Source organism: Dipodomys merriami, unplaced genomic scaffold (assembly GCF_024711535.1).
Source record: "Dipodomys merriami isolate MVZ:Mamm:240054 unplaced genomic scaffold, mDipMer1.0.p SCAF_82, whole genome shotgun sequence".
In the NCBI taxonomy this organism is placed as follows: Eukaryota; Metazoa; Chordata; class Mammalia; order Rodentia; family Heteromyidae; genus Dipodomys; species Dipodomys merriami.
The window spans coordinates 3,730,001-3,745,000 of NW_027206424.1; the positions used below are offsets into that span (position 1 = coordinate 3,730,001).

Consider the following 15,000-nt stretch of genomic DNA (forward strand, 5'->3'; position numbering starts at 1 on the left):
AAGGAAGAGGAAGCCTGCCCAGCCCATCCTCAATGGGGAGTGAGTGGGAAGACTCATGAACCCCACATGAACCAACATAAAGGATGGTGCAAAGAAAAAGAAGCATTGCAAATTAAAAAAAAAAAAAATACATGTAGCATGTGCCTACCATTGTCCAGATAAGAAGGGGCCGTACCTTCTGACGGGTCTAGGCGGCGGGCCCGCCGCCCGTGTTTGGAATTGTTGTGCACAAACATGTTGTCAGACACAGCCAGCACGTGGCCGTCCACGTTGACTGTTGTCGATACAACAACCTGTGAAGATGAAGCGGATTTGAAAATGGAGTTGGCAAAGGAAAGCACGAGCACTGGTAGGCAAGATAAAAAGCTAGCTCAAACCTGCAGAGCAGAGGAAAACTTCCTGTTCCTGGAAACTCTCCCTGACTGCAGCCATTCACAAGGTGTTTTGGTTTGGTTTGGTTGGGTTGTTTTTTTTTGTTTTGTTTTTTTTGGCTAATGGGGGTGGGTTGTTTTGACTCAAGACTGCTTCTTTTCAAAAACCCGCTCTACTAATTACGGTTTAATCTCTTATTATGCTAACAAGTGAATTCAATTCAGAGAAATATTCTTCTAGCCATTAGCTTCAGAAACACCCCTCTAGCCACTCATTTTAAAGCCTCTGTTTTGATTGATCTGCTCATGTATTGATTAGATAGTTTATCTAATTTAAATTAGTTCACTTGAGACCAGCCTCCCTTGAAGAGCTGTGAGGATTCAGAGTAGCCCAAAAAAGGCTTCATAAATCAGGGCCCTCCCTTCCCACTCCCCACATTCTATCACCAAATGATCCTTGGGTCAATTTTACAATTACATTTAATGCCTGGTAATGAACATTTTTGCATCTGAAAAGACCAAGTTGAATTTGAATAGCGGAAACACTTTCAATCCAGGAAAAGTATCTGTTCTCAAGTTCATTTGAAAGGTGGACAAGGACCCTAGACACTGGAGCCACTTCCATTCTAGCCCCCCGGTTCCAGAGAGTGAACAGGGCGAAGGGGAAGATCAGGCCTTTCAAAACTCTCAGCTACCTCTCGGGAGATCATGACAAGCGGCCCACCTTAGGGTACCACCTAGCTTGTGCCAGACACACCTAGGTTCCCCAGGTGGTCTTGTAACGAGCACCCCTTACAGAGCCAGGAAACAGCAGGTACAACCTGACCCTGACATTTCTCTGTAGCTGGTGTGCTGTGTTACTGCCACATGGTTGGAGCAGTAAAGATGGAAGCTCAGGTTTAACCTGGGCCTTTCAGCAGGATCCTGCCTGGGGCTTGAGTCTGGATTTGAAGAAGGAGAGACCTGACACAGGTCACAGCTAAGGTAGACCTGGCGGGCAGCACCTGCAAGCATGGGTCAGGGAGGAAGTGACCGGAAGGCGAAAGCCAAGGCTACAGAGCCCCTCCCTCCTGTGCACTAACCAGCAGTAGGGCTTCAGGGCGAGGTGTGCTTTGTACCAAGTATCTGAATAACAGGCCAACTCTGGGGAGAGCCACCGGGCAGAGAGCAAAGAGCATTCTAAACCCACTGTAGAACTTTTTGATACAGATGTGGAGCTTCTCTAAGAGAAAAATCTATTAATAAATGAGACTAATGAAATAATTTTTAAAAATTAACGAATAGAAGTGATTAAAGACAAAAATAAATATGTTGAGGACAAAAGAGAAGCCAAAGCTGCACACTTTTACATGAATGTGTGTGACTGGGGTTTTGGTTTTTACTGCCCTGGCCCCCTGCCCTCAGGCTTGGCAGGGTAGCAGAAGCCGCCCCAACACCGGGCCCCGTGAACGGAACACGTCTCCAGCAGAACCACGGCTCCCAGTACCAGTCACTTGCCGGGCAGTCTAGTCCGGGGTTCCCCGGCCTCTCTCAGGCTCCGGCACGCTGGCACTGTCTTTGGAACTGGCAGGGGGGCAGCTCCCTTACCACTTTGGTGCTGCTTGTTAGTCTGGCCCTCTCTGCCTGGAGACCACAAGGTGCTCACAGCCCACTGCCCTCCTGAGGCCTGCCTGCAAGCCCTACTCTTGGTGTGGAAGGAGCTCCAGGAGCCATTCATCTGTGTGTGATACAGACACCTGACCAATACGGAGGCAGAGACTTGGCCACAATATGGTAAAGAAATAAGACAAGGCAAAAATCAAAATAGAAAACAAAAAAAGACATTGTCGTTGCTCTGTCGTCTATATATAGGTCAGCTGCCAGGGGAAAACAGCAGCACCGAGAAAGTAGACGGGCTGTTTGATTTCCGCCTGGGCCAGCCCTGAAGCCCATCTATGGGAAGGTGTTGGCTGTGACCGTGAGATCAGATGCACCCATGTGTGAGGCCTGACATGTTCCTCAACCCAGTTCCACCTGCTGAGAGGAGGGAGCCTCGTCAGGAGGCCAGAGGAAGTCCCACCCACCCGCACAGGCCCCACGGTACCCCACGAGATGGCCGTGATTGATGCTGTGCTGGGTCGTGAGACAAAGAGGACGTGGCCCTTCGGGCTGCCCACTGCGACCTACACTCTGCTTAGAGGGATCGGTATCGCCCAGGCCCCGTGGAGCCTGTGCATGAAAAATGGAAGCAGGCCCAAGAGTCTGCAAGAAATGCTAACTCCAGCCACGAAGGCCACTGTGGTGGCCTGCGGGGGCCATCCTCCCTGGGCAGCCAGAGGGGTGGGAGACAGCGTACTTCCATGAAGGACTGATACACACATGACATCCCTGCCAACGTGTGAGCCCCCTGATGGAGACAGAGCCCACATCCAAGTGAGACTCGCTCACTAACCCATGCAAGGTATCAGGCGCCCCGCTTGCTGCTCAACTCTGTGGTGGGGCATGGACAGCCCCTGATCATTCATAAGCAAACAACAATGTTAACTTTCTTATAACTAATCCGAGAACTCAACCAGCAACTCTCTCCTTTGCAGTTGAAAATCCTCCATGGCCATGAGGAACAGGACTTCACCCGGGTCCAGGAACTGCCTAGCAGCTTGGCGCTGAACTCGGGAAGTCAGACACCACAGAACTTGGGGGGAGGAAGAGGAAGCTATAGGAGAACATTCTGGAATGTGCCCTTTCCAAAGGAGGCTAAAGACCTCCAGTAAACCCAAAAGGTTCCACCACCGTTTCCTCCCTCTCACTAAGGCCAATCCCACAAAGACGTTCAGCATGGCTGAGTCAGCAAAGCACAGCTCATTCAGGTTGTGGTGGTGAGCCATGACGAGAACCGGTAGCGTGGAGATACCAGGTCTTTTTTAAGGCATTCTGTTTACCCTAGTCTACCAAATGACCCAAATCTGGTTTGCTACTATCCCTTGGAAGACTAAAAGTTGCCTTCCGAACAAGGGCAAAACCAAAGAATTCCAGTTCCCCAGAAGAGCCGTCGCAGGAGGCGCGGGCACACGCGGCAGGCATACCTGAAACCTCCGCATATCCCGAGGGTTGCCTGCATTCTTCAAACAGTTCTGATTGCACTTGAGGAAGAACTTCAGAAAGAACCTGCAAACACACAGAGAGCATTCCGTTAGGGTTTAATCACACGAGAGACACTCGTGTGACTCCACTCCAGCAAAGGCCGCCCCACCACTGTGGCAAGTTTCCCGTAGGGGGCAATGTTGAGGGAAGCCAAGGGACAGTTGGGCAGGGCTCTGGTCCATCAGCCTATGTAAGATATCCCTGTGTAATAGAGTGACCCTCACAGTTGTCTAACATTGTGGATTTCCAAGCTCCATAATAACATCTGTGACTTTCAGACAGGCCATTTCAGACCTGGGTCTTTGCATGAGCGACGGACTGACCATTAACCACCCTCTACAGGGAAGCCAGCTTCAGCCAATAAAAATGCAAGATGCCTAATTAAATGTGTATTTTGGACAAACAACCCATGATTTTTTTTTGTTTGAGAATAGGTATGCCCCAAAACAAATCTATACTTTAAAAAAAAATGCTGTTTATGGAGATTGACCCTTCACTGGCTCTGTGCCACCTCAGCTGGAAAGCCTAGCTCAGCCGGGGCCATCCCAGCCCAGGCACACACATGTCATAAAGACAGATCCTTAGAAGTGACAGTAAATGTTAACTCTTAAAGAAGTGGGTTTTGCAGCTACAGTGATATCTGGGTATGGTCTTCATGTGTTTTCAGCCATTGATTCTTGATGTGGTTATGAAACTTCCCCAGGCTGAGTAGGGAGTAGCAGGCACGCACTCAGGCAGGAGGTGACAAGGCTGGCCCGGGAGCTAGTTCCAGTGCCTCCATGCCTTGCCTTGTTGTGTTCTATGGCAGGAAGTCAAGGATCCTGACAGGGTGTTGTGAGTGAGTGTGTGTGTTGTGTGTGATGAAAACACCATTGTGTTGTCCTCCCCCTCTTGCAAGCTCAGTGACAATGGGGATGTGCTGGCTCTGCGGGAGGGATGTGCACTGGGCGGCACGGCTTGCTACGCCCAGCCATGGGAACGGAGGCCCTCGGCCCTGCACAAGATGTGCATCTACCTGCAGAGGCACCTGGGTTAAGGGCGGGCCCTGCTCTCCTCAGTGTCCTGTCCGGCAAGGCTACACACAAACCCACTGCGTCCTCCCAAAATTCCACGTGAACACTTGTCGGTGGTTCAAGTTTTATCAAGTTCTCCACGATTTCCACCTCTCATGTCCAAGAGTCCATGCTGGCAAATCTTATTTCTTAAAATATGAGAAATTTAAAAAAAAAGACTCCATCGACCTAAGACTCACTTCTCTAATGGCATTTCCAACACATCCTAGAAGACTCCAGCCTGGCAGCAGAAAATCCCACTGATGGTGAAGGAAGAGTGGCCGTTTAATTAAATTTTCTGACATACCCCGGTCCTCACTATTTTAGGCTAGAATTTACATCTTTTATTAACTCACCTCACCTCTACGCTTAGCTCACAATGCTCTTAACACCATCTGCCATCAGCTGGAGCAAGTCACTTGATATTCCACCCACCAATTTTTCCTAACAACCACTGCGCAATTAAACTCCACGCGTTCTGCAGCGAGGTAAATTAGGCGCACCTGCGGCCACCCTGCATTTGAACTGCATCAGAAAGGGCCTAACAAGGTGAGGGCGCCACAAAGTTATCGTCCTGTCAGGCAATTAGGTTTTCACTTCAGGGACAGCCACCCGGTGCAATTATCCCCCACATTACCACCCGGCTAATCTTCTGAGCAGGCGCCGGCCGAGAAGCTGCTCATCCGCAAAGGTACCTGCACGGGGGCCCACCACGGCGGCTTTTTTCATGAAATGAAAGATTTCTCCTCCCGCCCCCCCAGCCCCAGCCCCTCCTCAACTCCAGAGGAGGTTGCTTTAAATTCCTTGATGTCTTTTTAGCCCATTTGTCCTTTTACCGCCAAGACAGCCAAGCAGTCTGAAGGTATCCTGAACAGCCTTGCAACAGCCCTGAGCGCCGGACTTGGGCATCCTGGGGTCCTAACGAACATCAGCTTGAGACCACAGAACAAACGCGGGGGACGAACCCTAAACCCACTGAGAATGATGGGGTTCGAGAAGCAGGCACACATATGAACATGTGTTCACCCATAGTCCCTCCCCTGCCCCCCCCTTCTTCTTTCCAAACTGCAATGTCAGTGGAAGCACCTGAGGTCTGCAGTGAGCATGGGTGGAGTGGAGGACCCCTGTCAAGAACTCTGCTCCTGATGACACAAGAGTAAACAAACAACGCCCAAGTCACTGACTCCGCCCAGGTCGGGGAGAGGGCTGCTGGTGCCTTTGGTTTTGTTTTTTGTTTCTAACTCTTGTGGTGACTCCTCTTTAATGAAGGAGTTCAACGCAGCCCTCGTGGGTAGAGGGGCGGCACTGGCAGCCTGACACCGCGCTCTCAGTGGATGGGCTTCCACCAGGAAAATGTTCCGCAAGGTGCACCGATGTGGTGTTTGGGGAGGAGGGGAGGGGATAGAAAATTGAATGCCCGACATGTGACGTTAAATGGTAATTCTCATCCTTTACTCAATTACCCTTTAATTGGCTTTTTCCTAAGAAATATCTGACAACCACTTTACATATCTCACTTTCAGAGTCTAGTACACAAAGGATTTAATTCTCTTGTTATGAAAGGAAAAATCCTTCCTATGTCAGAAAATCTTTGGCACCAATAAACTCTTTATTACTGCTAACCATGGATTTGCTGCCTGATCGCAAAGAGGTGATAAAAATTCTAACCTGTCATTAGTACATTATGCTTAATTGTGTACGGTGTTTCTCTTACATCTGCCGGCCCGACACCAAAATGACCATTATGTGTACTAATTCCCTGACCCTATCTTTATTTCCCTAAAGAGTCATCATCTTTCACAGTAGGCACGAGAGTAAATCAAGCTTGAAATATGGGCTTTATTTACTTGTTTCTCGCAGGCAGAGGGGAAGACAGCAGCTAAAGACAAACGGCCCCACACCCCTGCTCCCTGGTGATATTCCACTTGGAGCAGCTCGTGAGATCTGGGAAAGTTCTCAGGACGGTCAGCAGGAGGGAAGGTGGGATCCTGCCTCTCTGGAAGTGGGGTTCCCTCTTCTGTGGCAAGCAGAAGCCCTGGGGCAGGTGTTCTTGATGCTTCTCGGGAGGACTGGTCCTGGAAGGCTCTCTCCACCTCCTGAGCGTCCTATGGCAATGGGCTGGGAGGCATCAGGCCCTTGCCTGGGAGGGACAGACAAGGGAGGAGGGGCAGAGAGCCAGTCCTGATCACTTGGGTTCATGCTGGAAATCCTCAGACCTGCCTTCCTGCTGAGACAATTCTGCTGCAATGGAGCCCTGGCCGCCTATATCCAGCGGAGAAAGTTGGGAGTGTTGTCTCGGTGACATTAGTATCGGCTCCCAGCAAGCACATCGGGAGCTAACGTAAGCACGGGGCGACCGAGGGATGAAGGTATTTCAAACGACACTAGAACAGATAATGGTATCTGCCAATTTCGCCAGAGCCCAGTGTCGGTATCACAGGATAAGGGCAGGCCCCCACGGCAGTAACCAATTTCAAAGTCTGTTCCGTTTCTGTGTGTTTAAGCTATGAATTAGTTCATTTATATTTACTTTTATGAAGCTGATTAACCAGAGCTTCTCTATCTGATGAAAATCATTTTAATTGTAGTGTTAGGCTCCTGTGTAATATCCATTACATTATGAACTGTTTAAATTCTACATGGGTATTGTGTAAATTGGCCCTTTGTGAGCCAGTAGGCAATTAGGACCAAACAGCCCTCCTTTAAATGGCTACAGAACTTTGTGGTGTTGTTCAGGACAATCAGAGACAAAGGAGGCTGTTTAATTGTAATTTAATGGAATATCAAGGAGTCCGTGGCATTAGACGCTGGCAACAGAGAGCAGGAGAGAAAAATTAACTGCAATTATGTTTGATTAAAGCTATCCTTCTCAATAATCAGCGGTCCTGACAGACCATGGGGCTCTAGTGAGCTCCAGGATGGCAAAAGGTGTTGAGCAATATTAGGGCCAATAAAGGGGATATTAGCATAGCTAATTACAGCCCTGCAAAACCTGTAAAGGGGGCCTCTGTGTATTGTAATGTGTGAAATAATTGGCTGAGGCCGTTATCAATTACATAAGGAATGAATTTGGTTTGTCAGAAAAAAGCTGATGAGATGCATCCCTGACACGGTCCGGTCCTTCCTCCTCCCAGGCAGCTCGGAGCTCAGCCCTTCCATCAAGGATTGCAGCCGCCAGTGGCCAAGCCACTGATAAAACCGTCCTGCCAGCAAGCGTTAGGTAATTAATACAAGTCATCCTCACCACCCGCCCTGACACTGCTGTTTTTACCTAACTGAAGCCACTAATCATGCAATAATGATTTCTTTCCCTCTGGTCAAAGGAGAAATAGATCGTCTCCTTAGAAATGCAGCGGGCTTCCAGGGCGCACCCTGGTGACTGAGGAGCAACACGGAACTTGGAGCCGTTTTGATTGTGTGCGTCTTGCACGTGGCGTTCTCTCTCTCTCTCTCTCTCTCTCTCTCTCTCTCTCTCTCTCTCTCTCTCTCTCTCTCTCTCTCTCTCTCTCTCTCTCTCTCTCTCTCTCTCTCTCTCTCTCTCTCTCTCTCTCTCTCTCTCTCTCTCTCTCTCTCTCTCTCTCTCTCTAGCCTGCCATTCCCCGCCTCTCTGCGGGGATTTATTTTTGGTTTCTGACTGGTTGGTCTACACTGTCCCGAGCCTGGTTTGCCAGGGCTTGGAGACTGAGCCACGGAGCGCCGCGAGGCATGACCTCGGCTGGTGGCTCCTCCGGGTGACTGTGAGGTGCTCCGGCCTCTCCAGCAGGTTAAGTGGCCGCACTCACGGAAAGAGCTGCGGCTTCTCACAAATCCTCCTGCGCCCCACGCCAGCCCTGGCTGATCCTGCCTCGGGCCCTCAAGTCGCAGGGAATACGGGCAATCCCAGTCAGGAATGAAACAAGTCTAAGGTGTCCTCCACAGGATGGGGCAGGGGAGGGGCTGGCTTTTCAGTTTAAACGTGGATCTCTTAATAAGCAGCATGCCCAGAGGAGAGTGGGCTAAGCCCCCAGATCACCAATCAAAACCCCAGCGCCTTCACGTGTGAACCGTGGTGTCCTGGCAGGATGCGAAGTTCCAGGAGGCTGCACAGAACCCCATCCAGACCTGTCTTGTGTCTTTAGGTGGCTACTACTTTAATACATAATGGCCTGGATAAGACAAGGCCCCGGAAGGAGCCACAGGGCACAGGAGACGCTAGGGCTGGGCAAAGGAGAACAAGGAAAAGCCCTTCCTTTGTGGGGTGAAGAAAGCACTTGCAGCTAGAGAGGCTGCTGGCCCCACCACCTCGTGAGCGTGCCAAATGCCACGGAATTGTTCTCTTCCCACACGGTTAATTTCATATGATATCAATTTCACTTCAGTTAGCAAAAAACATCCCCACGCCAAGAAGATCACGGAGTGCCTCCCTGCGGCTTCCGGGCGCAGCCACGGCTGTGCCCCCTACCTGCTACTGAAACGAAATAGTTAAGAGCCAAATTAAAAGATAGAGCCTTTAAGAGACTTTTCCCTGACTGATAAGAGAGTGGCCGTGGAGTGATTCTCCAGGTCCCTGCTAATTACTGGGAAGTCCCTGAAAGCAGTGGCCGCAGCTGTGGTGTGTGCGCGCCCGGTCATCAGTCGCTGGAGTATTGATTACTGAGCAATTCTAGCCGATCGGGTCTGGGTGCTTCAGAGACAATGTGCTTCCCTCACAAAACCGGTAATGAGCAGTTCCTATACACGACTACATTCTGCTGACATCAGATCTGTGCACTAAGACAGTACACAGGTCAATACGTATCGGGTTTCCAAAATGCGAGGGTCTTAATGTCAGCCTCTCTTTTTCTCTCACTCCTGCCATTAGCGATGACTGGGCTCACGTTCTGCACTGCCATACGGAAGGGAAAATCTGCTCCATTAGTCTGATTTATTCTTCAAATATGCCATGACAAATTGCTTTAACACCAGACTTATTCAATTCTTGTACATTTCAAGTTAGGGGGCTGATACACTTGTAGTGTCTACATGACGTCATCGTGGGGAGGGGGGAGGGCCACAGGCCCCGAGTTTTACAGTCGGGCCAGACGTCCTCTGCTGACCTAACCCCGCCCTGCCCCACACCCCCCCACACCCCCCCCAGGCCAGAGGTCGCAGTGGCCTGACCACCTCCCCCACACACACACACACACCCCAGGCCAGAGGTCGCAGTGGCCTGACCACCTCCCCCTCCCCCCCCCCCCCCCCCCCCCGCACACACACCCTCCCCCACACACACCCTGAGGGACCCATTCTCCACGGGAGGCGTTCCCCAGGCACACGTGACACCCTGCAGGGGAATGCAGATGTGGAAGGATTTGGGAATATCCTCGGCTTGACTTGCAGTTCAACAATTACTGGCCTTTGTCTGGGGATTCTTGCTCTAGTGTGGCAGAACCCGTCTCCAGTGGACTCGAGCTATTTTACTTCCCTTGGATGTAGTAACCACACCGCATTAACAATATTTGTTCTACAATCGCCAAGGGACCCGCTTCCCAGATTCTATCACTTCTTTATCTCCTGACAAATACCTCACTATCGAACATTATTAGGTTTAGAAAATTAACCCTTTGCGGTCTAGAGCCACGCCAGGCCCCACCGTCCCTCCAAAGAGTCTTATCGCTAAATTTCTGCTATAATGGTTTTTCTTTCCATCACAACTCCAGCAGCGGCTGTCAAGAGGCACTTATAGATACCGTGATCTTGGACTTTTGCAATGATTCTCATTAAAATGATGCCAAAGAGATCTGATGGGATTTAATGGTTTTGCTGGCCAGCTCAAAACCCACTTCCCCTAACAGACCCCGTGCCAAGCGCTCCGTTTGGAGGAATTGGTGTGACTCGCATTAAACTTTTCCGGGTGGTTTTAATGTGTTCAGATAAGTACGATGCAGGTAGACACTCTCAAAAGCAAACGTATCCTGAGTTCCGCGCTTTGTCGGCTGCCCTCCTCAGCTGGCTGTCAGCATTCTAGTTAGTGTTTTCTCTAACGGTTCCTGATATTTCGTGATAGTTTTGATAAGGTTATCTGTTTAAAAGAAGTCAACTGCACAACACAAAGGAAATGTGAAGTGCACTGTATTTACGCCGGGGCTCTCGTTTCAAGTGCCTATCTCTCCTTTTCCCCCCTTACCTATTTCTCTATTTCTAATGGGCGACGCAGCATTGACAGTATTTCCCCAGCAGATCACTAGCCCTGTCAATCAGTCTGTATTTTGTCTTTCGCTGCGGGCTCATTAAAACAGCTTCCTCTCTCCCTCTGGACACTGCTCTATTTGCCAGCTCTGATCACGAAGCTCCTTACTTAAGAAAAATGCCAGCATCACTTGGCTCACATCAGATGCACCCCTGACTTGTTGCCAGCTCCGAGGGAGACTTACAGGTTGTGCAGAGATTACGCGCCTGTGCTTTTCCAGACTTGGGCTTTCGAGCCTCTCCCACCACCCCTTTTTGGGGGCATTTGAAGGAATCTGAAGATAACAGCAACATTAGTCCGGCCAATCTCTCTGCTACCAGCCACAGAGCCTGCTCTCAAAACCAACATGAAACTGGAGTCGGAGAGCTGCTGCTGCTGCTGCTGTATCACTTTCTAGCCTCTAAGTGGGAAAGGTCTTGTTAATCTTTTCCTGCTCCCATGTACATTTCCCCCATCCATGGCAGCTTGCTTAATTAAGAACTATCCTCTTCGTAGGCTGAATTATTAATTTAAAAAATCACATTTTAAATCAAGCCTATGCATGTGTGAGAAAATCGGTGTCGAACCTGCCTATGCCAGCTCTCTCTAGCCTTTTAGGTCCTGATTAAAAACTTATTAAAACATTATAAATGATTAATGGGAGCACAGCTCTGAGTGGCAATTATTAGTTTTAATGCAGGTAATGCAGCTTAATGAGGGGCACATGTGCGCAAAGCCTTAGCTTCATTACTCCTGTGTGTCAACATATACAAGAGAAATGTGTGTACAGGACATCCATTACTTGGAACAGCACCGAGCCCTCTCTCTTCACCTCCCTTTGTTGATGAGCCAGGAGCCATAAATTAATCTCTTTCTGTGGCTGGGAAGGAAGGACTAAGGTGTTCAAGTCATGGTAAGCCCTGCTCAGCTCCCCACGACACTGTTCGGCTCTGGCTGGAATACCCCTGGCCTAATCTCTTCAGTAGTCCTATGGTACCGGGAGTTTTTCCCTGGAATCTTTGTAGATCATTGTTGTCTCTGCTCAGAAACAAGAGCCACAGACACCCTTAGCTGACTGGGTTGCGCTCTTGCTCTTGCTCTTGCTCTCTGGTTTCAGGAGGGCTCTGGGAGAGCTTCGCTCTCTTGTGCCAGTGCTGGCTTCACATTAACAGAGTCTGCCTAATTCTTCACGTGCGATTCCAACAGCCTTCTTCCTAGCTGCTTTCACCATGCAGAGTGGGGGGCAGGGGAGGGAGTGTGAGAGCAGAGACAGACAGGGAGACGCATGCTCCAGTCCCCTGATGGAGGAGGTGTCCGGAGGCTGGGGCGCTGGGTTAAGAGGAGGAATGGTCAGCCGGGGCCTCACTGCAGTGTGGAGTCAGGGGGCGCACAAGCCGAGGGAGGGGGCAAGTGGAGAAGGGATGCATTTAGGGTGCTGAAAGCAAGCAACCCAGAATGCTTCCTAGGCTCACAGGAGTCCCCAGCCCCACTGGGGACCCCGAGTCCTGGGCCTGCTGAGGCCAGCCTGCAGCTGGGGAGGGGGGGGCGGCCACCGGGCCCAACTTCACACATCACCTTTTATTTTCTGTTTGGGTGACAAGCAGCTTGATCCGAGCTGATCTCCGCTATCTGTTTGAAGAGTATTCAGGACTATTTGCATCATTTTATCGCTAATGTATAATATATGGCTCTAAAGTGAGCCCGGGCGCTGTCTTGTTACCGAGCATAAAGAAGTAAGGGCAATAAAGATACATTAGTTCTCTCAAGCACAGCGGCTATAATGCAAGCACGAAGGTTGCTGCTTAGAGTGAAGAGGCAACCTTTCTGCCTGACTAAGACAATGGAGGAGTAAAGAAAATGTCAAATCAAGAAAAGCTGGATTTAGAGATGAGGCAGCCCAGAGTGACGCTGGGCCGTATTTTGTGAGACTCTAATGCAGTTGGCAGCAAAGATCCGTGTTTCTGATTCATCCAGGGCCGCATGGCAAAGCTTTGTCAGTCTGTGCAAGGTATAAATAATTCAGGGTGAGAGATGGCAATTACAGGGCCCTGCACAACCAAAATGAATATTTTATGAGGACTAAAACTGCTCTGGAATGAATCATACACATGGAGTCACACATGGCGACTGGGCTCCTGCATGCCAGCCCCACAGAGAGAGCCGAGGCCTCGTCTCCTCTCCAAGTGTTGACTGGAAACCTGGTGCAGGGTAATAAGCAAACACAAAAGGGGCCAGCCCACTGGCATGCTCCCGGTGGATCCTCAGTCCCCAGAGGCCGCAGCACACCTACGTGCGCCGGGGACACTTGTGTGGGCACCGCCGCAAAAGTTTAGTTTGTAGGAATTTCTGGATTAGTACTTCAACTGTGCAAACTATTGGCAGGTGGTCAGCCGCAAAAGCCCTCTTCTCCAGAAACCGCCTAAATCCTGGTACTGGGAGAGAGGGCAGGTTTGTTGTCCCAGAGGAGATTTCTGAGAGCTTAAAGTACAGCCCTTCCCAGGACCCGACCCTTCCGTGGTCCAGGCCCACGGACAGTGGCTGGCCCTGGCCACGTAGCCAGAGCCACATGTACAAGTTCCCGCCCTCACTTTGAAAACCAGGCACTACCGATGGATGGCAGGAGAGTCAGACCTTTAAAGCTTGAAAGGATGGCTTCATCTGTTACATTTCCTCTGAAAATGCTCCTGGTGAACTGCTAGAACAAATGGCAACATTGTTCGCCAGGCCAAGGAGGCCCGGGCCTACTGGTGAATAGGCATTGTGTTTGTCCAGCTACTGATACCTGTGCTTTTGTGGTAGAAAGAAGGCCGGGCCATGACACCAACACAGCACAAGTATCTCTCTGTGCAGACACCAGAACAGGGCCCGCCTGCCACGGTGGGAACCCAACACAAGATCCCTCTGAGAAGATTTTCTTTAAATCCAACTCCAATGCATTGTTTATGAAAACAAGGCTATTAGGTATATTAATAATTTGATAAATAGGGATTTGCCCTTAATTATTCATGAAGAACATTTGGCAACAGTAAAATTATATTCACAGAACAGGTTTATAAACCAGCTAATTATAAATTAAGTATGCAAGAGAAAATTGCTAACCTTGAAATTAAAATATTTTATGATTCTGCAATTACAAAAAAAAAAAAGGTAGAAAATTATCAAAGCCCCCATGTGAGCCGCGATACAGCAGGTCTGTACTGATGACAGGATACAGGCCAGAGGAACGATACAGAGAGGTGGGCAGGGAAGTTTCTGCCTCCCAGGAGCCCCCTGAAGCGGATGGAGACGGATTCTTCTCAAGAGCAACTTTCCAAGAGGGGAGACAAGGGATGGCCACCGGCTCCCGCCCAGCAGACAGGCCAGAGTCCTAACCGTTCTTTGTGGAGGTCACGGTGGGTACCTCTCTGCTTGCACTGAAATCGCAGGCCCCAGGGCACAAAGATGTTGCTGCTAATCATATGGCCCATAAGGAAGCCCACTGGCTCCTATGCCTGCAGCCCTCTTGCTGGGATGAGGTGGGCAGAGATGGTGACACAGGCATGCAGTCCCACTCATTCCCACTAGAGGGCTTCTCCACCAGGGAGCCGACAGATGCCACGGTGGGTAGCCGGAGGGTCAGATGTGATTCCATTTGCAGCCCAGTGGGACCCAGATTCTTTTCTGGGAGCAGGATGGTCCCGGCTCCCCTTGCTGACCCCACTACTCTGGGTATTTCCTTGTCCAGGGGCTTGATCCACCCGCCAAAATCTCTGCAGCCTCCCCCACCACAGGGGTTTGCCTGGCCAGCAACGCATCCCTAGCGCCACCCACATCATTCATCCCTGCACTCGTCTGGTAAGATGCAAGTGACCCCTTTCTCCCACTTTTCATGACTACCTGTCCTCCCTCAGAATTTATGCAGATGTCAAAAGAGTTCAGGAAAGCAACTTGGATGAATAATCGAAGAACAGGTCCTGTTGGGAGGGAAGGAACACGGGGCGCTCTTTAACTTTACTTTCCCCCCGATGCCACTTCTGCAGAACTCATGGCAAGGGCAGAGGCTCCGCAGGACACAGGGCAGCCCTGCCCCCACCCCTCAGTGACCCCCACACTCAGCTGAAGTCAAAAGAAAAATGAGCAGACGCCTTTTTGTCCTTCTCCTTTTGGTTATGGAGAATCTGGACGTCCCTGATTGTCAAAAGCCCCACTAATGGCACAGGAACAGAGACAACAGCACAGTGTACAGTGGTGTGCCCGAGCCCTTGCCCTGGCCCAGACACACAGATCGAGC

At 50.3% G+C, this 15,000-nt stretch overlaps 1 protein-coding gene across 9 annotated transcripts in view; it reads right to left on the bottom strand.

The window, feature by feature from the left end:
* Window positions 1–15,000, bottom strand: part of Ebf3 (EBF transcription factor 3) — a 120,509-nt gene that overhangs the window by 36,382 nt on the left and 69,127 nt on the right. For 5 of the 9 annotated variants that reach the window (XM_070011350.1, XM_070011348.1, XM_070011344.1 and 2 more), the window contains exons 7-8: window positions 3,434–3,515; window positions 149–293 (exon numbers count right to left, since the gene is read on the bottom strand). In XM_070011350.1, the coding sequence (XP_069867451.1) occupies window positions 149–293; window positions 3,434–3,515 (227 nt within the window). The remainder of the gene's footprint in view (window positions 1–148; window positions 294–3,433; window positions 3,516–15,000) is intronic. The other 4 variants (XM_070011349.1, XM_070011347.1, XM_070011345.1 and 1 more) reach the window with 1 other exon arrangement.